Below are 26,873 nucleotides of genomic sequence, written 5' to 3'. Positions count from 1 at the left end.
ACCTCTCTTCCAAATAATTCACCTCACGTGCATTTTATGTGTTCTGGGGTCCATACTTAGTACTCTTCAGGAGTGAGGTGGCGATGAGGAGCTGGCATATGTGACCTCAGGAGAGTGTTGAAGAGGTGGAATTGTTTACTGTATTTAGGAATATCTCTATGTCTGAGCTGCGGTCTCAGGAATGATGCCTGCAAGGCACACCAGAAAACACCCTTCCCTTTCCACAACTCCGTACGAAAATCATTATCTGTACCGGGGAGGTAGGGAAGAGTGTGGGTTCCAGAAGCAAATTACCAGGGCCTGAAACACAACTGTGCCATTTGCTAGCTGTGTGCAACCTTGGGTGAGTAGTTATTGGGAGGTAGGAATAATACTTTTCTCCTCTTTGTTGTGAATAGTAAGTTGGATAATGTATGCAAAGTTATTTATTGCAGTGAGGTGCACATAGGAAAGATTCAAAAGATATTGCCATCATCATCACCATCACCTACGTAATGCCATTTCCTTAATTTCACTGCCTTGTGTATGAAGCCAGCTAACATTTTTTTTAAAGTGGATTTATTTATTTTGAGAGACAGAGCGGGTGGGAGAGGGGAAGAGAGAGAGGAAGAGAGAGAATCCTAAGCAGGCTCCACACTGTCAGCGTGGAGCCCAACGTGAGGCCCAAACTTGCGAACCGTGAGATCATGACCTGAGCCAAAATCAAGAATCGGGCACTAACTGACTGAGCCAGGCGCCCCAAGCCAGCTAACATTTTATTGAATTTATCTAAAGTGTGATAATATGATGCTCTCGGGTAAGGGTTATGGGTGTTTTAATAAAGGCAACTGAGAAAAATCCAACTAAAGAGTGTTAAATTCATAAACAGCCTATTGTATTCAAAATGACCAGCTTTAACCCCATGAAATAGGACGGAGGCAGAAAACCTCTTTATTGGCAGTAGGGTTTTAATATTACTGGTGGAATATTGCTGGACTGGGTAGACTAGCTTTTATCCATGTATTTGCTTCTCCAAGCACCCATCCACTTGTCCGTTCAAAAAAGCACTTAGGGAGTACCCTCTGAGCATCCTGTTCAGGGGACGGAGCTAAGTACTGAGGTCGCTATAGTCATACAATAGGAAAAGTGTGAGTGGCAAAATGTTGACTGTCACAGGGAAGCTGTGGCAATGTGAAAATTCTTGCTAGGGTGGTCAAGTAAAAGATAATTCCATAAGGGGTATATCATGCCAAGCCGTTTAGCCCTAAGCCCAAAAAAGTTTCGTCACCAAGATTTAGAGTGCAGGACAAACACTAGAGTTGTTGCTGTTGTTTTGGTTGTTTTTGTTGTTTTTAAGGCAGTGTATTTTTTATTTTATTTTATTTTTAGAGAGAGAGTGTGTGCGAGCAGGGAAGAGGGACAGAGAGAGGCGGGGGGAGGGAGAGAGAATCTCAAGCAGGCTCCTTGCACAGCGTGGAGCTTGATGAAGGGCTGAAGCCCATGACCATGGGAACATGACCTGAGCCAAAATCAAGAGTTAGATACTCAACTGACTGAGCCACCAGGTGCCTAGGGTTTTAATTCAAGGAGATGTATAAGATCCAGAATGGGTAAATTATAACTAAGGAAGAGCTAACTAAGCATTAGTGAAGAAGTTACCAAAATGTATATACTGATATCTTTAAAAGTTAGTTCAAAATATTCACTTTATCAGTCAATATTTTATTTCCCAATGTATATATACACATATTTTATAATACATATTTGTAATGTGTGTATATATATGAATATATTTAAATTTTTTTAATGTTTATTTTTGAGAGACAGAGAGACAGAGAGACAGAGAGTGCAAGTGGGGGAAACACAGAGAGAGGGGGAGGCACAGAATCCAAAGCAGGCTTCAGGCTCTGAGCTGTCAGCACAGAGCCTGATGCAGGGCTTGAGCCCATGAACCATAAGATCATGACCTGAGCCAAAGTCGGATACTTAACTGACTGAGCCATCTAGGCGCCCCTATATGTGTGTGTTAAAGTACAACACATATACATAAAAATATATACATCGTAACTGTGCAGTCTGCAGAATTATCACATTTTCATTTCCACGTAACCACCACCCATACCAAGAACTATAACTTGACTATCCCACAGAAGTCCCCTCATGCTACCTCCTAAAGGCTACCCCCTCAACTCTTCCCAGGGTAGTAACCACTATTCTCCTTTCTAATAGAGATTCATTTGCCTGTTTATGAACTATATATACGTGGAATTATATAGAACGTACTGTTTTGTGTCTGCTTCTGTCACTCAACATTATGATTCTCATATGAACATGCACTCAGTCTCCTCAGTCACCAGGAAATAGAAATTAAAACCACAAAAGGATTCTACAGTATCTAGGGTTGGTGAGGACATGAAACACTGGATCTCTCATACACTTCTGGTGAAGAGTAAATTGGTAAACATTTTGGAAAGCTGAATGATAGCATCTCCTAAAAGCTATTAATTGGATTTCTTTTTAAAAAATGTTAATTTATTTATTTTGAGAGAGAGTGAGTGGGGCAGGGGCAGAGAGAAAGAGAGAGGGAATCCCAAGCAGACTTGGCATTGTCAGTGGGAAACCTGACACAGGCCTGGATCTCACAAACCGTGAGATCATGACCTGAGCCGACATCAAAAGTCAGATGCTTGGGGTGCCTGGGTGGCGCAGTCGGTTAAGCGTCCGACTTCAGCCAGGTCACGATCTCACGGTCTGGGAGTTCGAGCCCCGCGTCAGGCTCTGGGCTGATGGCTCGGAGCCTGGAGCCTGTTTCCGATTCTGTGTCTCCCTCTCTCTCTGCCCCTCCCCCGTTCATGCTCTGTCTCTCTCTGTCCCAAAAATAAATAAAAATGTTAAAAAAAAAAAAAAAGTCAGATGCTTAACCGACTGAGTCACAGGTGGCCATGTTGGCTTTCCTGGACATACTCTTTTGAGAAGTGTTTATTTTAAGATACTAGAAAAAAGAATGAAAAGACAGCAAAACAAAGCAGAAAGAGGGACATTAATAAAGATAAAAGCCAAAACTAATTAAATAGGAAAACAATCAGAGACAAACCTAAACGTGGCTCTTTCAAAACTACTGTTGAGCTAATAATGCCCTGTAAACCTGCTTTAAGATGAGAGAAGGAGAGAGAGATACACACAGACTGATGGACAGATAAAATGCCCAAGATCAGGACTAGGTAGAGAAAGAACATAAAAAGAAAATGAATTATAAAAGAATATTAGAATAAAACAGGCTAGTACACTCAGAAACAGATCCATACACATTTAGATACTCGATTTATGATAAAAATAGCACTTGGTGAGACGTGGGGGAAGGACAGTATTTTTGACAAATGGTGCGAGATCGCCTGGAGAGCCACACGGAACATATGAATCTTGACCACTCTCTTGCACCACACACAAAATTAATTCTGAATGGTTAATAGATATAAATGAGAAAGGTAAAATAAGAAAGCTTCTAGAAGATAACTTAGGGAAAAAATCTTCATGACCTTGGGATAGGCAAATATTTTTTTAACCAAACAGGCTACAAAAAGCTCCAGTATAAAGGAAAAGATGGATAAAATGGACTAGGTTAAAATTAAGAGCTTTTGCTCGCATTGAAAGACATCATTAAGAGAGGGAAAAAGCAAGCCATAGCGTAGAAGAGATTTTGCAATGCATATAACCAAATTGCATCCAAAATATATAAAGGATTCCTACAAATCAAAAAGAAAAAGGCAGATAATCCAATCAAAATGGATGAAAGACAAAAATACCTTTTTTTTTTTTTTAAGTTTTTAGTTTTTTTAAGTAATCTCTATACCCAGCATGGGGCTCAGACTTACAACCCCAACATCAAGAGTATCCTGCTCTACTGACTGAGCCAACCAGGCACCCTAAAATACCTATTTTTTCTCTTAAAATATTTTTGTAATGCTTGTTAATTTTGAGAGAGAGAGACAGAGACAGAGACAGAGACAGAGTGTGAGCGGGGGAGGGGCAGAGAGCGAGGGAGACAGAGAATCCGAAGCAGGCTCCAGGCTCTGAGCTGTCAGCACAGAGCTCAATGCGGGGCTCGAACCCTCAGAGCCCGAGATCACGACCTGAGCCAGAGTTGGACGCTTAACTGACTGAACCACCCAGGCGCCCCCCAAAATACCTATTTTCGATCAAGGAAGTGGGGAAAGGTGCTAATGCCTTTTCTAGGCAAACACATGTACCACTACCATTTTCTTCACTTAAGCCACAACCACTGTTTGGTGGCAGCACATCCCCACCAGAGGGGAGTGACAGAGACAACAGGCAGCTGGGACTATAGAAACTGAAGTTATAAAGCGACAGCTTTGGCCCCAGACTAAGTTAAAATAGAAATGTTGGCCTGAGTCAGGCAGCTTAAGGGAAATGGAGCAAACAGTTTGCCTCGGAGAAGACAGCTGTGGCCTAACTCACTCAATGTTTTAATTAAGTGGCATCCATAATAGACGCTTCCAAGTCACGGTCCACACAGAAGAGGGGAGAGAAGACTATTCCTGCAACTGACATCAGCTGCCTTCAGAATCTCACCATCCACGCACGGTGGCGTCAGTTTCCTGCACAAACAGCAGTCACAACCTGTCTTCCCGCTACCTAGGACCCGATATTCTTTAACACTTCAGCAACGTTTCAATGCAAAGGAACCACCCACCCGGGCCAACCATTGCTAGAATGGCTCGCCGTAGCCCTTTACCTGTGACGCCAGATACCTTCAGCGCTGATTGGTAGGTAGAATACCCTGGTACACATCCCGTTTGGCTCTCGCAACTACCTGGGGACCTGGGCATTAATTCTCCCATCCTACGAATGAGGCAACTGAGGCCCGGGGAGTTAAATGACTAATTCGGAGAGAGCGGAGTCCATAAGTGGAAGAAGCAATGCTCTGCTCTGAGGTTTTCTGGGTCCAAGCCCTGCGCTCTTTCCGTTCGACCGCACTGAGTAATCGGGCACCTAAGTGGTAAGGGGTGAATGGATCACGATAACGCAAGAAATCACATACCTGAGATACCAAAACCGATGATAAGTGCAATGGCTCCAGCCAAAACAATGATGATGCTAATAATGCTATGGAGAGATAGAGAAACAGGAAATTACTCTTCAGTTCACTTGACATGCTGCTTTGTGACCCGGGTTCATGTGTGTCATTTGTCAGAGGTGCCACAGAAAGCATCTCAACTTTCTTCTTCACCGTAAGCCCCTTCCTAGGAACAGGCGCCTTTGGAAGGGGTCTCAACAATTCCATCCCCGTGTCCCTGGGGGTGCCGGGGGTCATGAAAGCAGTGACTTTGTGTATCATCTTACTGTCCTATTTCCAGATCAGGGAAGACCACATACAAAGATCGTTGGGACAAAACTGAGGGCATCTCTGTGGTGTTGGGTGCAACCTGCGGGGGGACTGGTTCCATACTCAGCCCACACTGAGCATTAATGCCCAGCATTGATCTATCTGCCTTGTCTCCTTCCATAGACTTTAAACAATTTTTTTAATGTTTATTCATTTTTTAGACACAGAGACTGAATGCAAGCAGAGGAGGGGCAGAGAGAGAGAGAGAGAGGGAGACACAGAATCCAAAGCAGGCTCCAGGCTCTGAGCTGTCAGCACAGAGCCTAACGTGGAGCTCGAACCTGTGAACCATGAGATCATGACCCGAGGCAAAGTTGGACGGTTTTCAGACTGAGCCACCCAGGCGCCCCACCCTCCATAGACTTTAAACTCCACGAAAGACAATGGTCATATCTTCCCTTGTACTCACCCATCCTTAGTCCACTGCACCCTGAAGATCCTCAATGGGAGTTTGTTTCCTCTTATTAAAAAATGTACTACAGGGGCGCCTGGGTGGCGCAGTCGGTTAAGCGTCCGACTTCAGCCAGGTCACGATCTCGCGGTCTGTGAGTTCGAGCCCCGCGTCGGGCTCTGGGCTGATGGCTCGGAGCCTGGAGCCTGTTTCCGATTCTGTGTCTCCCTCTCTCTCTGCCCCTCCCCCGTTCATGCTCTGTCTCTCTCTGTCCCAAAAATAAATAAACGTTGAAAAAAAAAAATTAAAAAAAAAAATGTACTACATATTTATTACAGAAACTTTAGAAAATACAAATGTTTTTTTTTTTTTTAAATAGAACAATAAAATGACCTGCAATTCCGTCATCCAGACACAACCATTGTCAACTTCTTGAAATGTATCCTGCAGGGGGGCCTGGGGGGCTCAGCGTCCCACTTCGGCTCAGGTTATGATCTCACGGTTCGTGGGTTCGGGCCCCGTGTCGGGGTCTGTGCTGACAGCTCAGAGCCTGGAGCCTGCTTCAGATCCTGTGTCTCCCTTTCTCTGCTCTTCCCCCATTCATGCTCTCTCTCTCTCTCTCTCTCTCTCAAAAATAAATAAACATTAAAAACAATGTATCCTGCCAGTTTTCAATGAACAAATTAACAAATGACACTTGGGGGAAAACTAAGGCAGTACTGTTTACAAGTGCCGAGCGCTAGAATAACTTGGCAGACATGTTGTTCTAGGCACCATCCATGGATTATATCATTTATCTTTTCAATAACCTTATGAGGTAAACAAGTGTATTATCCCCATTTTATAGATGAGGAAATGACACAGGGAGATTCATCATCTTCCTGAAATTCACCTTGTCGGTAAGTGGCAGAGCTGGGATTAGAATCTATCTCTGGAAGCTGCACTCATCTACTTCCTATGCTGCCTCCCAAGAGGAGGGGGGTTCACACATGGGGCACGGCCATCCGCTCTCCGGGTGGACCCATGCCCCTGGAGGGCTACCAGCTCTCGCTGTCGAGAGTGACGCGGGCAGAGAAGAAGGCCCAGATCGGAGCTGGCGTGTTGGCAAAGCGGTTCCTGGGAAGCTCGCCCATCGCTGCCCGCCCTTGTGCATAAGTCATCAGGCAGGCGTCCTCGGGCACGCGGTCTCACTGCTGGCAAGCCGCACGCTCCCCACGCCCACACCAATGTTGCTCAACAACAGGACAAAAGAAAGGCACAGGGAGGCAAAGAATGGTGCCACAGAGAGAAAAGGGAGGCGCAGGGCATTCTGCTCTCCGCCCTGAATACGTGCATTGTGCCCAGCTCTCCCCTTGCTCAGGGCCGGACCCACCGCAAGAAACAACAGACGTACAAGAAACAATGTGAGTGAACAGTTTCCCTGGAGGTCAGGCCCTCACGAGGTGCGGCTGTGGGGGCAGCAACTGAATAAAGCAAAATGATGCTTTTAACAACGGGGTATCTGCCATTGATTCTAAGAGGAGACCACATTTGACCACTTTGCTCTCTCTACACCCTCGGTTCTGACCGCTCGAAGGGTGTGAGAACAGCCACACGCACCCAGCAGGCGGCACTGCCTGGCTCTCTCTGACTACTGAGCCAGGGAGCCACCTCGCATTTGTGGCTCAGGGTTTCACTTACCTTGGGGAAATTACTTCATCTCTCTGAGACTCGGTTTCTTTTTCCTTAAAATGGGCACAGGAGCCATCCCTGCTTTGCCAGCTGGAAGGGTGTTACAGGGTGAAGTGCGTCCAGCCCTCCAGATTTATATTTTGAAGTCCAAACCCTGAGTACTTCAGAATGTGACTTTAGTTGGAAATAAGGTCATGGCAAAAGGAATTTGTTAGATGAGGTCATGCCAGAGTAGCGTGGGCCCCCAGTCCAGTATGACTGGTGTCCTTATGACAAGGGGACACTTAGACACAGACATGCACACACACACTTAGGGAACACACTACTTTAAGATGAAAGCAGAGACCTACAAGCCACGGAACATCAAAGATTGCCCAGAAACCACCAGAAGCTGGCGGGGAGGCCTGGAGAAGATTCTCCCTCACCCTCCAAAGGAATCAAGCCTGCCCCACAAGTGGTTTGCTAGTCTCCCGAGCTGTGAGAGAGCACTTTCTGTTGTTTAAGCCACAGGTCAGTGGTTCCTTGTTACAGCAGACTGAGAAGACCGATCTAAGAGGGTTGTTTTAAGATCAAATTAGATAGTGGATGTGGCATGATCCATGAAAGGCTGTGTATATATATTTTACCATAAAAACGTTTACCCGAAGCTATTTGCTGTAAGTTTGTTATTAAAAGCTGACTTACACCTGGGAACGGTCCAACTGGTAATGCTAACAATATTAGAGTATTTTGATACATCAGAAATACCGTGTACCAGGCGTGTGCGAGGGCTCAACGAGCTCCTTTGAGTTATCAGGTCCTGTTGAGTATCCTTTTCATTTCTCTCCCAGTCTCTTCATTTCTGTCTTCAGGGCCCCTGGTCACCACCGTGTGTCACTAGCATTTTTACAAGGCTCTCCCAACAGTCTTCCCTGTTTCCAGTCTGGCCCCTCCTGCCCATTCTTCATACCACCCCCATCAGCGTGACTTCAGAGTTTCTGTATGAGAGTGACTGAGGTGGGAGCCTCAGTGATCACGGGGAGAGTATGATGACAAGGTCCCAAACATGGCTTCTGGACCGAGCCCTGCTTGATTCGAGCCACAGCATCACCGCTTATAGTCATGTGACTTCCAGCTTCCATTCCTTCCTGTTAGGATTAAATGAGCTGGGGGCTCCTGGGTGGCTCAGTCGGTTAAGTGTCCGACTTCCGCTCAGGTCATGATCTCGCAGTTCACGGGTTCAGGCCCCACGTCAGGCTCTGTGCCGACAGCTCAGAGCCTGGAGCCTGATTCAGATTCTGTCTCCCTCTTTCTGTGCCCCTCACCCACTCACACTATCTCTCTCTCTCAAAAATAAACATTAAAAAAAAATTTTTTTTAAAAGATTAAACGAGTTAACACAGTGTTAACACGAGTTGAGTGATTTTAAAAACCATGTAGAATAATGCCAGGCACGTGGGAAGCTTCCATAAGTATGAATTCTTATTTTTCTGCTGCGGTTATATAACAAACTCATGTTTTTAAGTTGGAATATATGTTTCCTTGGTGGTGCTGATGGAAGCTGGCGTGGAGATTGGCCCTTGGTTCAGCGACTGAGCTCTTTGTAAGAATGATTACCGAACTGTAATATAGTCATAACAGTCCTCTGCTGAAAACTTTGAGTGCCTGTCCATTTCCCTCGTGATAAAAATTCACCCTTGGATGTGGCCATGTGGCCTTCAAAAGGGGGTATCTTGCCTTCTCTCCTGCCTCTGCCTCTCCCCACGCTCCCCCTGGGTTCCTGCCCTCCAGCCACACTGAAGCATCATAGATACCCCTGCCTCAAGCCATCACATGTGCTTTCCCCTACCCTCTCTGAGGAAAAGCAAAGACACAGAACAGACACCTGCACACTCACCGGCAGGGATGGGACAGTGGAGGTCGCGTGTGTCAGTCAAAGCGGCTGAGCCCATCTCCATCACCAGCAGACCCGCATGTTTCCCTAATCGTGGAAGCTGAAGCCTGCTGTCTGTCAGCAATCTCCCTAAGCAGGAATCACCTTGAGGTTTGTGCCGAGCTGCTGTTCCCTTGGGAAATAGCTCAACTCTAGCGCCTTGGAAAGAGAGGCAGGAACTCTCGGAGCTGCCAGATTAAATAATTCCTGTCTGCTGCTTATTCATTTTTTTTAAAGTTGAATAAAATATTCACATAAGGTGTTCTTACGTTGCTTTTTGGCTTTTACTTTGCCAGAATGATTTCCAATAACGACGCTGTGGGAAATTTTTATTGCAAAACTGTCTTTTCACCACTGCGTTGGAATTCACGGCGCACATTTAAGTAGATCCTCCTTACAAAAGGACCCACATGAAAATCAGTGCTTTTGGAGGATCGGCTCATTTAGGAAGCTTTATTGAGTGTTGAGTGTGTGAAAGGCATTGCCGGGCAATATGGAGGAAATGTAGAGATGGGGTGCCTGCCCTCAAGGAGCGTATAGTGTAACTGAGGCAAAACACACACACACACACACACGCACGTACAACATACACAGACATGCACGCACACGCACACATGCATGCCGTAATAACACAAGACACATAGTCAGGGCTTCAGTACAAAGACCAACAAATTCTCGCAGGAATTCTAGGGCGTAGGAAGTATTTACATCGGAGAGAAATAGGAAGAATCCAAGAGTGTTTCCACGAAGTGTGTTTCCATGAACCAATTTCAAGGAAAGTACAAAGGAAGGTTTTCTTGAGAAATGCATTTAGCTAATTCATGCTGCAACGTACTCTCTCTCCAAGGCAGCAACCCAAAGCAACAGAAAGACCACGTATGCAGGAATGGGGTCAGGACCCCACTCAGTGCTCTGGACTTGGAGAAGGGGGCTTTGAGGTGCTGCAGGACTCAGAGCCTTCCAGGGGAGGGGCTTAGATTCTGCCAAACACATCCATGCTACCCAGGGATGGCCCTGTTCAACTCCCTCACACGCCTTTGTCTCCACTGCTGCTGCTGCCTTGAAAGAAATGAGGCATTTCTGGGAAGACATGATCCGTGCATCCCTACAAAACCTCACACTATACAAAATCACACACTAAACGTGGCAGTGCTTATGGAGAAAAACAGGGTAGAGGTCTGACCGCTCAAAACCTATGTGACCTTGTAACTGGTCTACCAACAGGAATACTGTTCTCTGGAGAGAACTCTGGCAGCCAAAGTGGGCAGCTCAGTAGGGCCAGAATCTGCTTCCGGGCATTATTCAAACTGCACAGACACAATTGTGCCGACCGAGGGTGCTGCAAGCCAGGGGGTCTTCTGGGAAGGTGGGGACGTGGGGAGGTGCAGACTGGGGTGTGCTGATCTGGGAAGGCAGCCCCAAGCACAGGTGTTGATTTGAAATTTAAAACACAGACAAACCTGAAAGCCACAGCAAGCCACAAAGGTCCCACGTGGCAGGAGGCCACAAGGTCAGAAGGCTCCCCTTGTCCCCACCCCTTGTGTATCTCCTCTAGTTCCATTTCAGAAAACAAGGGCTTTCTGGATCCGCTCCACAGTGCGTAGAGCACTCATTCTGGAAGGCATAAAGCGCCCTTTGTTTTATCCAGACATTAATGGTTTCTATGCTCTCTAGTTTCTGCCTCCTTCCCCAAATACTGACTGAACTGAGAGATAGCACGTTCCTTACAGATCATCAGCTTACCTCCACTTGAATAAATGATAAATGATTAAGGGCTCTGAAACGTAGATTAAGTTATCACTTGTATGATTAATCTGAATAAATTACACTTTTAAATTAAATATAGCAAGCAGAATATTTGAGTAAATCAAGTAAATATTTGAATAAATCAAATATATTACTTTGTTCATAAACTAACCAAGTGACTGAGTTTATTATAAAGACATTCATTTCAGCCTATCCAAAACATTTCTCTCATTCTTCCCCCCTAGAAAGGTGAAAAGGAATTATTTTTAAATACTATGTAGAAGAGAGCATTGGGCTTCAAGGTACAATTATTGTCCAGATATCAATTAGTACAGGTTTTAGGTTTCTGAGAGGCTTAGATTGTTGTCTCCTCAAACATTTTTTTCCTCATCTCTACATCCCCCTGCTTTATCTGTATTGATAAAATCAAGGCCAGCATTGATCCAGGGAACTGAGAACATGACCATTTAAGATTGGTAAATGGAGGGTTGGGAAGCAATTGGGAAAGAGGGGGCTGTTCCATGGAATTTTAGCTGCGTGAGGGGAGGGGGAGGAGTGGGCATCCTTCTGGGCAGCCCTGCCCTGTCCACATGGCTTTCCTGGCAGTGGACAGCCTGGCTTTCTGTTTGGGAAAGACATTTTCAAAAATTGCCCGTAAGACACTTGGGTGCTTTTGAGTATCAGGTTGAGTTCCTTCAAGCTTCCACTAAGAATAGTGATGCAGCGTTATGGGGGTCCTCCAAAGCACAGGACCCAGGGTTACATCATGCCCGGGCCCCAATGCCACAAAACCAGGAAGATATGACCAAGAAGTGGATTGCATCTTACGTGCCAACTTCTTTTGAATGATGGATAGTGGTGGTGGCCTAGGATATGGTGTTAGAGAAGATTGTAAGGCTGCCTCCAGGCTCAGCAGGAGAGAGTGCCACCACTGATGGGTGATTTCTGGGTGAGCACGTGGGCCCCGGGAGTGCCGTTTCTGGGCTAGCAGTGACACATGAAAAGGGGGCTTGAGCTAACCACTAGCCACAGACTACCAGGGTCTTAGCCGAATGTAATAGAAAAATAATGACAGTAAAATGGCTGACACTCCTCTATGTACATTTTTGGCCCACACTTTAAGAAGAACACTGATTGGGGCACCTGGGTGGCTTAGTCGGTTAATAGTCTGACTTCAACTCAGGTCATGATCTCAAGGTTTGTAGGTTTGCGCCCCACATCCGGCTTTGTGCTGACAGCTCGGAGCCTGGAGCCTGCTTCAGATTCTGTGTCTCCCTCTCTCTCTGCTCCTCCCCCGCTCGTGCTCTCTCTCTCTCTCTCTCAAAAACAAATGAACATTAAAAAATAAAAATAAATAAAAAGAACACTGATTAATGTGTTTGTTTAGGACAGGGTTTCTCACGCTCAGCCATGTTGAGTATTTGGGCCAGATAATTCTTTGCTGCCGGGGCTGTCCTGTGCGCTGTAGGTTCTCTAGCAGCATCCCTGGCCTCTTTTAGATGCCAGCAGTACCCTGCCCTTTTTGTGACAACCTAAAATGTCTGGAGACATGTTGCTCTGGTTGAGAACTGTTGATCTAGGAGGAGTGGGACCAGCATGGTGATGTGGTTAGAAGACATTTCTTTTGAAGGGTAGTTGAAGTAACTGGGGTAGTTTAAGTTAGAGACGTCCAGATGTAGTGATGATCACTTCAAAATTTGAAGGGTGCCATACGGGCCTATTCTCTATCACTCTGGAAGAAATGAAGCCAATAGGTGAAAGTTCCAGGAGGTTACATTTAGATCAAGTTATCCAGAGAACCTTTCCAACGAGGGTTCTGGTACGGGTCTGAGACTGCAGTTTCCTCTCACTGGACATGTGCCTATAAGCAGGGGCTGAGTAAGTACTTAGGGACAGAAGTGGGGAAGGGCATTTTGGGGCACCGGATAGGACTTGGAACAGTTTTGAAAGTCCCTTTCAAATAGACAGTTCTGTAATTTGATATCCCAGGGGGTTTGCTCTGGCCTTGCCCTTGCCACAGTTATGTATTCTGACTATGCCTCCTAAAACCTTTATTCATAACTTAACAATGATGGTTGGTATGTACTGAGGGCAGGGCCTCACTTATCTCATTTAATCCCTGCAACAACCCAACCGGTACTGTTATCTTTCTTTTCAGATGGGGAAACTGAGGCCTTGTGTTAAGTAACTCATCCACGGGCTCACCCCTACATTATTAAATCAGAGCAGGATGAGACTTGGGTCTAATACTCCATCATGCATGGCCTTCGTTATCGTACGGTATGTTACATAAATCCAAATTTTCTAACTCCCAGGGTTCCCATCAGTTGCTGGGTTCATGGTTTGTGCAGTTAATAACCTGTGGAGGCCATCGGGCCTGATGTTCCACAGACTGAAGAAGCCCACCTCTCTGCAGGTGGTGTCTTTTGTTTGAGATGCTGGAAGGAAACCCGAAAGGGGAAGTATCAGCTGGGAAATTACTGAATGTTAACAGATAGATACCTTTCCCTAAACAATATTTGATTTTGTGGCAGAGCCATAAATTTTTTTTTAATGTTTATTATTTATTTTTGAGAGAGAAAGAGAAAGACAGAACGTGAGCAGGGGAGGGGCAGAGAGAGGGAGACACAGAATCCGAAGCAGGCTCCAGGCTCTGAGCTGTCAGCACAGAGCCCGACACGTGGCTCGAACCCACAAACCATGAGATCATGACCTGAGCCGAAGTCAGACACTTAATTGACTGAGCCACCCAGGTGCCCCATTATATTTTATTCTTAAACCTGCTCTATTTATAACTGTCCCCTGATTGCCCATGAAGCACACATTAGCATTTCATCAGCCTTGTGCACACTGTTCTCCAGTGGCACAAGCAGAGCGGGACAAAAGTCAATATCAGGTTGATCGCTAGTCTTTTTTCTAATCATACCTGTGTCTCCCATTCTTCCTTATTCTCACTGCAGAGGAAATAACGTTTCCAGAAGATTTCTTCAGCAGTATAACTGATCCCATTGTGTTTAATAACAAACACACTTCACACCGGTTATGAACCTCCCATGAAGTGTCTGCTCTGTAGGAAGGGCTGGGCAGCCCCTGAGCAGTCTGTGTGGTCGGAACTGAAACAGCCTAATTATAAGTCTTCCAAAGCAAAGTTTGGGAGAGATTTCCAGGGGCGCGCACAGCACCTGGAGTGAGGTTTGGCCGCTAATAAGCACGTCCTTCACATGATTGGCTCCTGTTTTTCAGGCCGCTCTCCTATCATGCACGGCCTCCTTCCCACCTTGTCCCACATCACCTTGCTTTCCTCACCCCTCCTGCTCCAGCCCAGTCCAGATGGGGGCTGGAGCACTGCTCAGTGACAGTGAATGGATGTATGGATGACGGTCATTTCTGGAATGGATGATGCAAAGAGAAGGTGCTCTCTATCTCTCCCCTCACCAACTCCGTGGAGAACCTGGCATTATTTTCCTAATGAAGACTTGATGGGAGCAGGGGGCTTGTATGATTGAGCAGTCCTGTAATTCTTCCTCAACCTGTGTCCTCATCAACACTTTGCCTCTACAGGATTGCTGTAAGGGTCAGAGAAACAAACTAGGCTTTGTATAGATGCTGGTTTTTGTTTTTAAATTATAAATGTTAATTCTTATTCCTATCCCTTCCCAGTATCCCCCAATTATTATTATTATTATTATTTTATTATTTTTATTTTTATATTTTAGAGAGAGAACACAAGCTGGGAGGGGCAGAGAGAGAGAGAGAGAGAGAGAGAGAGAGAGAGAGAATATCTTAATCAGGCTCCACACTCAGCACAGAAATGACATGGGGCCTGATCCCACAACCCTGGGATCATGACCTAGGCTGAAATCAAGAGTCGGATGCTCAACTGACTGAGCCACCCAGGCACCCCTATGTCTCCTAATGTAAATGATTTCTCGTTGCTTATAGATCAAAGTTCAAATCGAGTCTAGAATTTAAGACCATTGTAAAATGCCCATTGTATCTACGTGACCCTTCTCCCCTTCTGGAGCCGTGAATCCTTACCAAGCGGATGAGTGCATTGTCCCCTGTTGTCCTCCGTCTGTAACATTCTTCTGACCCCTCTCTGGCTGTGAAAGGCAGGCCCCACTCAAAGAGCTCTGCCTTGACTCTGACGCCTTTCCTGAAGGCCCAGCCCAGAGCGTGCTCTCTTTTCTCTTTCCTTAGTGGATTTAAGGGGATGAGGTAGGAAGGGGAACCTCAGAGGGCAGGGCCTGAGCGAGAGGAGGAGGGTCAGGCACTGGGGTTTAGGATGGGGGCTGGGAGGCCGGCATGGGAACTAGCAAGTTTGATGGGGTAGGACAGGGCAGTCTCCCTCTGGGGCAGGTACATTTCCCTCAACCCTTTGTCCCCATCGGTCACTGTGATCTGGGCCTCATGGGTGGCCCCATGGGTGGCCCACAGATGGCACATGGGTGGCCCACAGAGCAAATGATCTAGAATCTAGATCACTTTGCAACACCCTAAAGCCACAAAAACTGTTGTGACTTTTCATCCCTTTCTTGCCTTCAGGAAACCTACACTGTCACTGAAGAGATTCAGAGAAGAACTTGGGCTGTCTTCTCTCAGAAAGCCTAGCCCTGGGATCAGTTCATTGTTTATTCATTAATAAGTCTGGGAACAAGTCTACCTGTCACCCTCAGAACTTTTCTCTCCCTGAGCACATATACCTGTCTTAGGCGGTCTGACGCCTCTGTCTTCTGAAATGGGATACAGTGTCATATTTGTATGCCCCAAGGCTTCTGTCATTCACTCTTTATTTCAGTAACACCAGGAAATCTCCCCAGTGAAAAGCAGACCGCTGTATCCTGGGAATCAATAGGGATATGCTGTTCGGTCTTCCAAAAGTCTGACCCAGGACTCTATGGCAGGCAAGTCCTCACCTGCTGGGACCCACGTTCTCATTGCATAGATGTGGACATACAGTGCTGAAAGTGTGGCTGAAAGTGTGGCTGTATGAAGCCTGGGAGGATGGACGGACTTGTGGAAGTTAGGCTGCCGGGCCCATCCCTTAAGGGATCGAGCCGCACTCCTTAGCCACAGACCCTGGGGCTGCCTTGTCCAGTACATGACAGGTCTCGACTGCTCACACTGAGGACGGTAGGCGATACGCACCCTCTCCTAGGATCCACGGTCGTCCTTGACTTACACAACTCTGTGGACTTGCTTGTCTGTAACAGATACCAAGAAAGTTTCCCTGGCCTTCTAGCCTGGAATCTGCACCCTGCTTCTGCCCTGGAGCTGGGCTTGAATCCAGGGCCTCCTTGTGATTTCTGAGTCTGCTGCATGGTCATTTCTCTCTGGCCCAGCCTGACTTCTAGGGCACAGGCCTCAGCTCTCTCCTGTAGATTCATGGTTCCTGCATTCCTGCTAGCCTGGTACTACATGCAAGAAGGTTCCGCTGTATTCTCCTGTACCCACCCCCAACTCCCCGTCCCAGCCTATGCCTGGCCCAGGGGTTTGGCACTAACCCGGGGATTGGTTGGCTACAGGGCTACAATGAAACACAAAATTTCTGTTTTATCTTCTGGTTTAGACTTCTACATATTCAGATACCATATTTTAGTAACAGCTTAAGATTTACATCTAAATATAAAATATTGATTTGAGCATAAAAAGTAAAGAATGTATATGAATTCTGAAAGTTTAAAAAATCTTGAAACCAAATACAAGCTCAAGAAGAGTTTACATAAATGTGTGGATAGTTTAGGGGCTCCTGGGTGGCTCAGTCAGGTAAGTGTCTGACTTCAGTTCGGGTCATGATCTCACAGTTCGTGAGTTTGAGCCCCATGTCGGGCTCTGTGCTGACAGTGCTTGGATCTTCTTGGCCCTCTCTCTTTCTGGCCCTCCCCCACTCAAGCTCTCTCTCTCTCTCTCTCTCTCTCTCTCTCTCTCTCAAAAATAAATAAATATTAAAAAAATTTTTTTTGAACTTGTAGATACTTTATCCCATTTCTTGCCCCATTTTCTGGCCCCCTACCTCCATGTTTCATCTATTCTTTTTTTAAAAAAAAATTTTTTTTTCAACGTTTTTTATTTATTTTTGGGACAGAGAGAGACAGAGCATGAACGGGGGAGGGGCAGAGAGAGAGGGAGACACAGAATCGGAAACAGGCTCCAGGCTCTGAGCCATCAGCCCAGAGCGCGACACGGGGCTCGAAATCATGGACCGCGAGATCGTGACCTGGCTGAAGTCGGACGCTTAACCGACTGCGCCACCCAAGCGCTTCATGTTTCATCTATTCTAAATGAATTTGGGCCTCTAAAGATCCCAGGCTGTTTCTTGCCTCTGTGTTTTGTTCATGCTGTTTTTCCAGGTCTTAGAACATGGTAGGAATTTAATAAATGTTTGTTGAGTAAATGTTTCGCCTTAGAGAATGCATCCCTCAGAGTATCTAGCACATAGTACTTAAAAGTTATTGAATTAATGGATAAATCAAAGACTAAGGGAAACTAACACAGTCTTCACTTTTGAGGCGCCTTTTATGGGAGAAATGATCATTTATATTCCTCTCTAAAGGAAAATAATCTTTTAAAAAATTACAGCATATGAAATCTTGCTGGTGCCATGAATTCTAGCACAATGCTTTTGGGAGGGCTCAAAAAAGTAGAAGACCTAGTTGGCCAGGGTCAGGAAGCAAACCTGGAATTAACTGATAATAGCTGTGCTTGATCACTTATTCACCTTGGGTCCTTTTAGTCATTTCTCTCCACAGATGATTTACAAAATATACACGCCCCTTTAAGCCAAAAGGAAATTTTCAGGGAATGAAAATATAAATTTCCAGCCATAGAAACAAAAGAGGTTTCAAAAATATAAAAAAGAGGGTAGGACACACCATGACCAAAATGAGAAAATGTAATATGCATCTAATCAGAGGTGGAGAATGAGAGAGGGGCACTATCCAAAGAGAAAAAGGCCGAGTATTTTTTAGTATGTAGGAAAGATCCCAATTTTTCAGATTCAGGAAGGCCAGTGTATCTCAAGTAGGGTAAGTAAAAAGAAAACTACAAGACACTTCATAGCGCAACTGATGAACAAAGACTGAAAAGATCTTAAAAGCGGTAAAAGACAAATTACCTAGAAAGGAATGACAAACTAATAGCTTGCTTTCCAAAGTAACAAGGGATGCCAGAAAAATGATGGGATTGTATCTTCAAAGTCCTAAGAGAAAAGGAAATGCGAGGTATGAAGTATAGCTCGAGTGCCCAGCAGGTATCACAGACACAGATACGCCATGGAGGGAATATGGTACCCAACGTGAACACTTCCTGCACAATCAACAGACTATTAGATGATGCCTCCAAAAACTTAAAAGTAAGATTTATACCTTCACAGCAGGGTAGAATCAGTCTTAATGGGCATCCAGAGAATTTGCTTCAGGCAATATTGAACACGTTAGAGAAACAAGTGACAGACAAAGCTTCGCTGTCCAGGGGTCCAAGCTATCAGAACTTCAAGAGATGGGCCAAAGCAAGCTTTTTTGGGCAGCCCTGGGCTATTCATTAGGCCCACGAAGCGTGGCCTTATGGCCTTAGCCCAGCAGGAATGGCAACCTGTCCCTCCCAGCCCCGACCAACACTCACAAAGGGACCAGAGATCAAAGTTAAGTTTCAGTGGACTTTACAATCAGGAAAACTGGAAGGAAGTGTTTTTAATGTTAACTTGTGTATACTTTTTTTTTTGTTTTAAAGTTTAGTGGTTTTCGTACGTGAATTACCTGGTGGTTGGTGAGGCATTAGGGGGCACCGCGACCATCTTTTTAATGCTCTGAATGGGAGGGAGAAATATTTGAAGGCCAACGTCGGACCTACCTTCTTCATTTGGTGCCTTTCTTCATGATATATATAACACCTGTAGAACAGTGCCTGGCAGGTAGCAAATGCACTAAAAAGGCTGCATCCCTTTCCTTTAAGGCCCATGTGAAGAACCAGGGTGACTGTGGGTACACAGTGTGCTGTTTTCCAGGCCAAAGGGGTGGAGGGTGGAGCTAGGAGGGGAAGGTCTCCTGTGGAGACGCTTAGATTCTGTCAGGGACTGAGAATCCTGCCAGGCCTGGGAGAAATGCGTCCCCGGTTCTCCCTTTGTCTAGAAATGGATGGGCTTCGTTTCTCACTAGCCTGGATACAAAGGATAATTCCAGTGCCCCCAAAGCTGCACCAGCCACATCGACCTTGACTTAGATTTCAGAAGTCAGGATCAGAAACTAGTTTTGTTGGGTTCATATTTACAATGGTTTCTTAGTTTCTCCGCTCTTTCTAGGCATATATTACCCAAACCGAGGACAGAAAGTGTCTCACATTGCAGTCAAATGTGACCATTCCAGTGGCCACAGAGTTGAGAAACCCAGGGTGACCATGGGATGTGGCAACACAGATGGGGGTGCCCAGAAGACAAGAGGTAGGAATGACTGGAGATGCTGGAACTATCTCCCTCTGGCCAGTTTCCCTGCTACCACGGTCTCCCAGAGGACGTTGCCACGGCCTGCCATACGAGTCACAATCTAACAGGGTGGGGGATACCCTGGGCATGAAATGCTGCTTCATTGCTCTGAAGTGGTCTCTGGTTACAAGAGCGATCTTTCTAAAAGTGGGAAATGGGATTGGGTGGGTGTGAGAGGTCTGAAAGAGGTAGTTTCCATTCCTGACTGCTTGAATTCCTGGGCTATTCCAATGGCTGGGACGTGCAATGGGTAAAATCACTAAAGCTACAACAGGCCTGTGGACTTGTAGCCAGGGCAGGGTTCTCGTTGCGTGGAGAGTGGATTGCACCCGTTCGGACAGTTGGAGAGGACGTCTCTAGGGCCCAGGGCTCAGCAGCGTAAACTGCAGTTGAGACCCTAACAGATCACAGCTCCCTTTTCCTCTTGCCTTAGCACCACGAGCGGAGCAAGCTCATTCTTAGACGTGTTCAGTATTTTCCTTACAGTTTTGTAAAGTCGTGTTTGGGTGGGAGGTGGGGGCTGGGAAAGTGCAATGAGCTATTTATTGCAAAGGGAGAGAGAGAATTGGATGGTGGATAAAATGCAGAGAAGGTAGGAGAAGGTAGCTTTAGTGGACAGGGCCCCTTCTATTCCCTCTCCACCCCCAAAATCTGGGGCTGTGTTCATGCAGATGTCTTCTATATGGGCACTGATACCATGGAGCTGAGAGTAGCAAGGAGATGCATCTGAGTGGCGCTGGTCCCCCAACCGGTCCTGTCTCTACAATGCCTCCAGGCAGATTCAGAGAGGATTACTATTTTTAGATGTGGCTGCCAAGATTTCTGGGCCTCCTTTCAAACCCTTAAGAAAGGATCCTTCCCCTATCCACTTTAATCAATTATACGGTATTACCTCAAATGTGTAATGTTATCATTTCTCCAGGTACTGGAGTAACTAGGGGGCAACTCCGTGGCCTTTGTGCTGAAGCATGAAGTTCCCAGGAAGACACCACATTCTTTGAGCTCACTTGTAAGCCAGACAGCCTCCTCATTCTTTTGGGTATGGCCTAACTCTGGATGGTGCTTGAGGGAAAACGGTGGCAATGTGTATCAGAGGTTATCTCGGTGTCCTCATTGTCTCTGGTACATGTTTCTATCACGATGCCCATCCCATCATATATATCAAGTGTATAAATGATCTGCTTATACATTTGTGTCTCCTTTGGTCTCCTCTAAACTTCTCAGTAACGGGCAGTGTATCTTTTTGTGTGCGTATAATTGGATGTTAAGTTTAACGTTTCAGCTGAGGTTCTAAGATACAGTAGACGCTGCATACCAAAGCAAGATACCACAGCACTATGCAGATTTTTAAAAGGGGATCTTTGACAACCACTTCCAGAAATCTTAGCCGCCTCAATCAGGTGAAGGATTTAAAAGGGGCTCAGTGTAGGGAGAGAAGTTGCGTGAGGTAATTTCTGAGGCTGTAACTCCTCCCCAATGCACAAAGCACAAAGTTGGGGTGCAGCGGTGAAACACCCACTAGAACCGAAATCATACTTCAGGGATTTAATGTGGTCTAGAACAGCTCAGTGAGTGATACAGAGACAGGGGTTCAGGTTGGGGGAGACGGAACACAGAGCTGAATTTGGGGGTCATTACCCTTTCACGAGGCAAGGAAAATGTGAGTTTGTCCGGTGGGCCTGATACCCTAGAGCTATGAGTCCTCACCACAAGCAATACGTGGGAGAGGACACCTGAGCGCTGAGAGTCATGTGAGAAGTGCGCCTGCCATGAACCAGGGGCCAAGGAGGCATCAGCCATCTGAAGGAGAGGCCAAGTTTTCATGACAGCTTTCAGAAGGTTTGGATGGAACTAGAGAGTATCATGCTAAGTGAAATAAGCCCGTCAGAGAAAGACAGATATCCTATGATTTCACTCATATGTGGAATTTGAGAAACAAAACAGATAGCATAGGAGAAGAGAAAGGAAAATAAGATAAAAACAGAGAGGGGGGCAAACCATAAGAGACTCTTAAGTACAGAGAACAAGCTGAGGGTTGCTGGTGGGGTGTTGGGTGAGGGGATAGGCTAGATGGGTGATGGGCATTGAGCAAGGCACGTGTTGGGATGAGCACTGGGTGTCATACGTAAAAGATGAATCACTGGGTTCTACTCCTAAAGCCAAGACTGCACTGTGTGTTAACTAACTTGAATTAAAAAAAAAAGGTTTGTCATGCATTTCCCTACTATTTGAATGCACTTCAAATGGTCAGAGAGAGATAAAAATAAAATTGCGCTTTGATTATAAATTATTAACCTGCTGGTCATGCTGAATCAATGTATCAGTCACATTTATCCCCCTGAGTGTCAGACATAGTGCCTGACTAATCCTAGGCATTCGATAAATACCGAACTGAGCTGATCTGATTTTGGAACATATCCTTCTTCTACTGAACCAAAACATGTCCACGAGGCAGCCCGATGGAATGGCGGTCCATATTTTTATTTCAGAATTATCTCTCCTTAAATAAAAGATTTTTACATGAATAATTAAAATTAGCAGCTAGACATAAACACGCATTTAGAAATCAGCTCTTAATTATTATCCATAAATATTGTCTAGCTCGAGGGAGAGGATCTTATTATAATCTATATAAAGCCCAAATATCTTGTGGTCCAGTTTTTGACAATGTCACAAAGAAATACTGACCCAATGGAAAAGCTTCACTGAAACCACTGGACATGTAGGAAAACATCAAAAGGCATTACATGGACAGTGCACGGCAAAACTTCTTAAAAAAAAAAAAAAAGACACCCTCTTTTGCAACTTCTATCCTTCCTATTGGCTTCCCAAACTTTCCCTTCTTTAATGTTTATTTATTTTTTTTGAGACGGAGAGAGACAGAGCATGAATGGGGGAGGGGCAGAGAGAGAGGGCGACACAGAATCGGAAGCAGGCTCCAGGCTCTGAGCCATCAGCCCAGAGCCCGATGCGGGGCTCGAACCCACAAACCGCGAGATCGTGACCTGAGCTGAAGTCGGACGCTCAACCGACTGAGCCACCCAGGCGCCCCTCAAACTTTCCCTTCTTGAAAGTTCCCCCAAACTCTCTCTGAGGTCTACTCCCTGGTCTCTTCTCCCTCGTAGCTTTCTATCTATTCTCACCAGCAAATCCTCTCTCCTCTCTCTTCCACCTTCATCAGTTTTGCCTGTGTGGCTTACTCCACTGAATTCATAATTATGAGCTGGAGGGTGGGGAGACTTAGCAGAAAACACCAAGATTTTCCTGAGGGGGTGGGTAGAGAAGGAATAGCCTGTGAATATTCCATTGTTTTCTCTGTCCATATAAGAGACTCGCAGAGGGCAACTCTAGTAGGAGTATGGCGGACAACTGACCCTGTTTTACTACCTCTTGGGCTTTCTCCACGCCACGGTCCCTCCCATCTTTAGCTTGATAATAAAGTGAAACCCTGTAAGAAATTTAGCCCTTTGGTTTTGTTACTGATTAAAATGTATAGTATAATATTTTATCTCATTAATCACTGTCTAGTGTACCTGAGTGTAAATGAGTATATTAGTGACTTTACTGAGAGTAGGGTTGGATGAGAAATTAAGAAGGAAACTAAGACATGAAAAAGAAAGCCTCAACAACAGGGAAATGTGGGAACATGAGATATAAAATTTGCCATTTTCGGGGCACCTGGTTGACTTAATCGGTTAAGCATCCAACTTCGGCTCAGGTCATGATCTTGCAATTTGTGAGTTTGCGCCCCGCGTCGGGCTCTGTGCTGACAGCTCAGAGCCTGGAGCCTGCTTCAGATTCCGTATCTCCCTCTCTCTCTGCCCGCCCCCTGCTCACCTTCTGCCTCTCTCTCTCTCTCTCTCAAAAATAAATAAACATTAAAAAAAATTGCCATTTTCTTTTTCAAAACGGTGGCAAAGGGTTAGTGCTGGTCCTGGAAAAGGCCTATGTAGACACTATTATTTTGGGAAGTTTAGATGGCTGGTAGGAGTGTGAGTTGGTGCAAACTTTAGGGCGAGGAGAAGGGGGACAGCGTCTTCACATGCATCAGAAGGCATACCGTGTACATTGTGAGTTTCCATCCTGTAATTCTTTCTAAGAACTCGTTATAAAGAACCAACAGGTTCTTTAGATACATTTCCAAGGATGGTAACTATACGGTTGGTTGGGGGCCCCTGGGTGGCTCAGTCAGTTAAGCATCCAATTTCAGTTCAGGTCATGATCTCACAGTCTGTGGGTTTGAGCCCCGCGTTGGGCTCTGTGCTGACAGCTCGGAGCCTGGAGCCTGCTTCAGCTTCTGTGCTTCCCTCTCTCTCTGCACCTCCCCTGCTTGTGCTCTGTCTCTCTCTCTCTCTCTCAAAAATAAATAAAAATTAAAAAAAAAATTAAAAAAACCCCAACGGGATGGATTTCCAAGGATAGTAACTATAGTGTTGGTTAAAATTAGCATAGTAATTGTGGGCAAATCATTGAAAGCACCCACATGTCCAAGAACAGAGAAGTGAACGAGAGAATTAAGGTTCATTATAGAGGCAGTACTATGCAGTGGTAAAGAATCACACTTCCCAAGAATATTTATCTATATGAAAAATGTTCACAAAACCAATATGTAGAGAGTAGTTTCTAAAATAATATGCACTGTAGGGTATCACTTATTAAACATAGATACCAAGAAAAAAGACTGGAAGAACATAATAACGGTGGGTATCCCTCGGTTAGGGATGATAGAGATTTTGATAATTTTTTTCTTTTGTGCTTTTCTGCATTTTCCAAAGTTTCCACACCAATCCCACATTACACTTGTAGAACAAATAAGGGAAACACATTTTGCAAGAGAAAACACTAATTTCTTTAGGTTTGGCCTGTCTTTTAGATGGTGGGCGAGCAGGCATCTTTCAAAGTGATGCTCTCAGGAAGCAGTTCCAACAGTTTCCTGGGTCAGCTGTTGCACTTTCAGAGGCAGAGCCAGGACCCAGCGAACATGTGCTGGAAGTTATACATAACCAGTCTGCCTTCCTTTATGTGAGCAGACATGTTCTTCATAACACAATAGGCTGTTCACAGCTGCCCTGCATGATGGTTCGAGAACAGCCTCAGCTCTAGGAAGCCCAGCTGGGCAGCACCAGGAGCCCCCAGAATTTTAAGAAAAATGAAAAACCCTTCCTTCATAGTTTGACACCTTTTGGGAACGCCAATGAAAGCCCACCATCCTGCAACTCACTTTTCTACAATTGTACTTGCCTTAAGGGTAGGAAACTGGGAAGCTAGCAGGATCCTTTACACATATTAAACATTCTCTTACAGTCCCCATTTTTTCTGCCTCTGAAAATTAGCATTTACATCTTTATTAGAATAAATGGAATATGTTGGGGTCAGTATTAGGGAAACTATAATTACTTTGCTAAGTTGAGCATTTTGTTGATCTAGGAATTTGCCTATGAGAAAATGTCAACCTGGAAATATGAGAAAACAGCCAGATTTATCTTTTTTTCAGTTTTGGTCATGGTCAAAAGCTTTCAACGTTTTGGGATTTGTTTGTTTGTGTTTTTTTTTTTTTCTTTTAAAGATTTTATTTTTAAGTAGTCTCTAAACCCAATGTGGGGCTTGAACCCACAACCCCAAGATCAAGAGTCGTGCGCTCCACCGACCGAGCCAGCCAGGTACCACAACACTTTCAAAATTTTAGTCTTCTCTTAGAGTTTGAGCACGGTTAAGAAGTTTGGGGGGACCTCTTTAAGGAAAAGCTCCTTCTGGTACCTCAAGAGAGCCAAGAAGCTTATAGGTTTGCAAAATCAAAACACCTCCTTCTTACACCAATATCCCTTTTTGCTAACACTTAGAGTTTTACTTCTAAGGGCTTTTAAAGAAAGGCAGTGGCATTTAGGGTTTTGCACAGAGGCTCCTGGGGAGCTGGACTCCAGAGCTGTTGACAGAGTACAGCCATCAAGCTCTTGGACCTAAAGGGATTGGCCTCATAAGGTCCAACTTGCCACCAGTGGGCCACCCCAACTTCCCTAGCTCCTCCAACCACCTAATCTTAGTATTAAAATAAAATAAATTTGTTTCTAAACTAGGAAAGGGTATAGACTTTGGAGGCAGATAGATCTACACTCTATTTTCAATTCCCTTTGTATATATTATATTCAACAGTTGTGACAATGGATAAGCAGTGAAATTTATGATCCCTTGCAGAGAGTATAAGTAATGGGCCTCACAGAGTCCTGCCATTAACCAATGGCTTCCTGACCTCATCATTTCTCCTCATTCATTTGAAAATCATTCTCAAAAGTGACTTGATCTCATCTGCTCATTTTGCACGTCTTCTAATCTTCCCCCCAAGTATCCGCCTTCACTTTCTCCTAGCACTCTCAAGCCTTAATTTACTCAGCTGGAAAGTGGGAGGATAAAACCCAACATCTCCAGTTGTTGAGGTTAAATCCAGCTCATGCTCATCTCTCCAGATGCCACTCTGTTCCCTGCTCTGCCTTCCCCCTTGTCTTCCCATCTTGCACCACCTCGTAGGCCTTGCACTTCGCCTGGATGTTCTTTCCACTTCTCCTTGCTTCGCTAATTCCCACTCAGCAGCCACCTCCTTCAAAAAGTCTCTCTGACCATGCACCATAATCACTACCATCAATGCTGGGTTAGAAGTTGATTCCAAAGCATTCTGAAAGTGGCCTGCAGTGGCACTTTGCTTACTCTCTTATAACTGTGTGTTCACTTATCCGTCTCCTGATACACGACTATAATCCTAGGATCTCTGTTGCCAGGTACAAAGTAGATGATCAAATAATTATTTGTTAAATTCATCAATAATGTATGTGGAACTTGTGGAACTGTATTGATACACAGGAAGAACCCAACATTGGAGGCCATGATTAAAGGTTGTGGGGCTTCTCATAGGGTGATCCCATGAGAAGGCCAACACTAGAATTGACATAAGTTGCTGTCTGAGAGATCCAGAACGTGGGGCTACATTCCTGATATGCACAGACTCTTTGAAGCTGGACCCAAAGGGAAATGGACAATAGGACATGTATGACCATTGCTTTTAATCCTTCTGCCTTTTTTTTAACTTATTTATGTATCTGAGAGAGAGAGAGAAAGAGAGAGAGAGAGAGAGAGAGAGAGAGAGAGAGAGAGAGAGAGAGAGCAAGTGCAGGAGAGACAGAGAGAGGAGAGAGAGAATCCCACGCAAGCTCTGTGCAGTCCGTGCAGAGTCCGATGCAGGGCTTGAACTCAGGAACCGTGAGATCATGACCTGAGCTGAAATTGCAGGCTTAACTGACTGAGC

The 26,873-nt window shown here is 45.3% G+C and overlaps 1 protein-coding gene across 1 annotated transcript in view; it reads right to left on the bottom strand.

Annotated features, from left to right (window-relative positions):
* Positions 1-26,873, bottom strand: part of VTCN1 (V-set domain containing T cell activation inhibitor 1) — a 65,000-nt gene that overhangs the window by 26,901 nt on the left and 11,226 nt on the right. The window contains exon 2 of the mRNA XM_047872062.1: positions 5,039-5,103. Within this exon, the coding sequence (XP_047728018.1) occupies positions 5,039-5,103 (65 nt within the window). The remainder of the gene's footprint in view (positions 1-5,038; positions 5,104-26,873) is intronic.

This window comes from Prionailurus viverrinus, chromosome C1, assembly GCF_022837055.1.
Source record: "Prionailurus viverrinus isolate Anna chromosome C1, UM_Priviv_1.0, whole genome shotgun sequence".
NCBI classification, from domain to species: Eukaryota; Metazoa; Chordata; class Mammalia; order Carnivora; family Felidae; genus Prionailurus; species Prionailurus viverrinus.
This window is presented reverse-complemented; position numbering and strand designations above follow the sequence as displayed.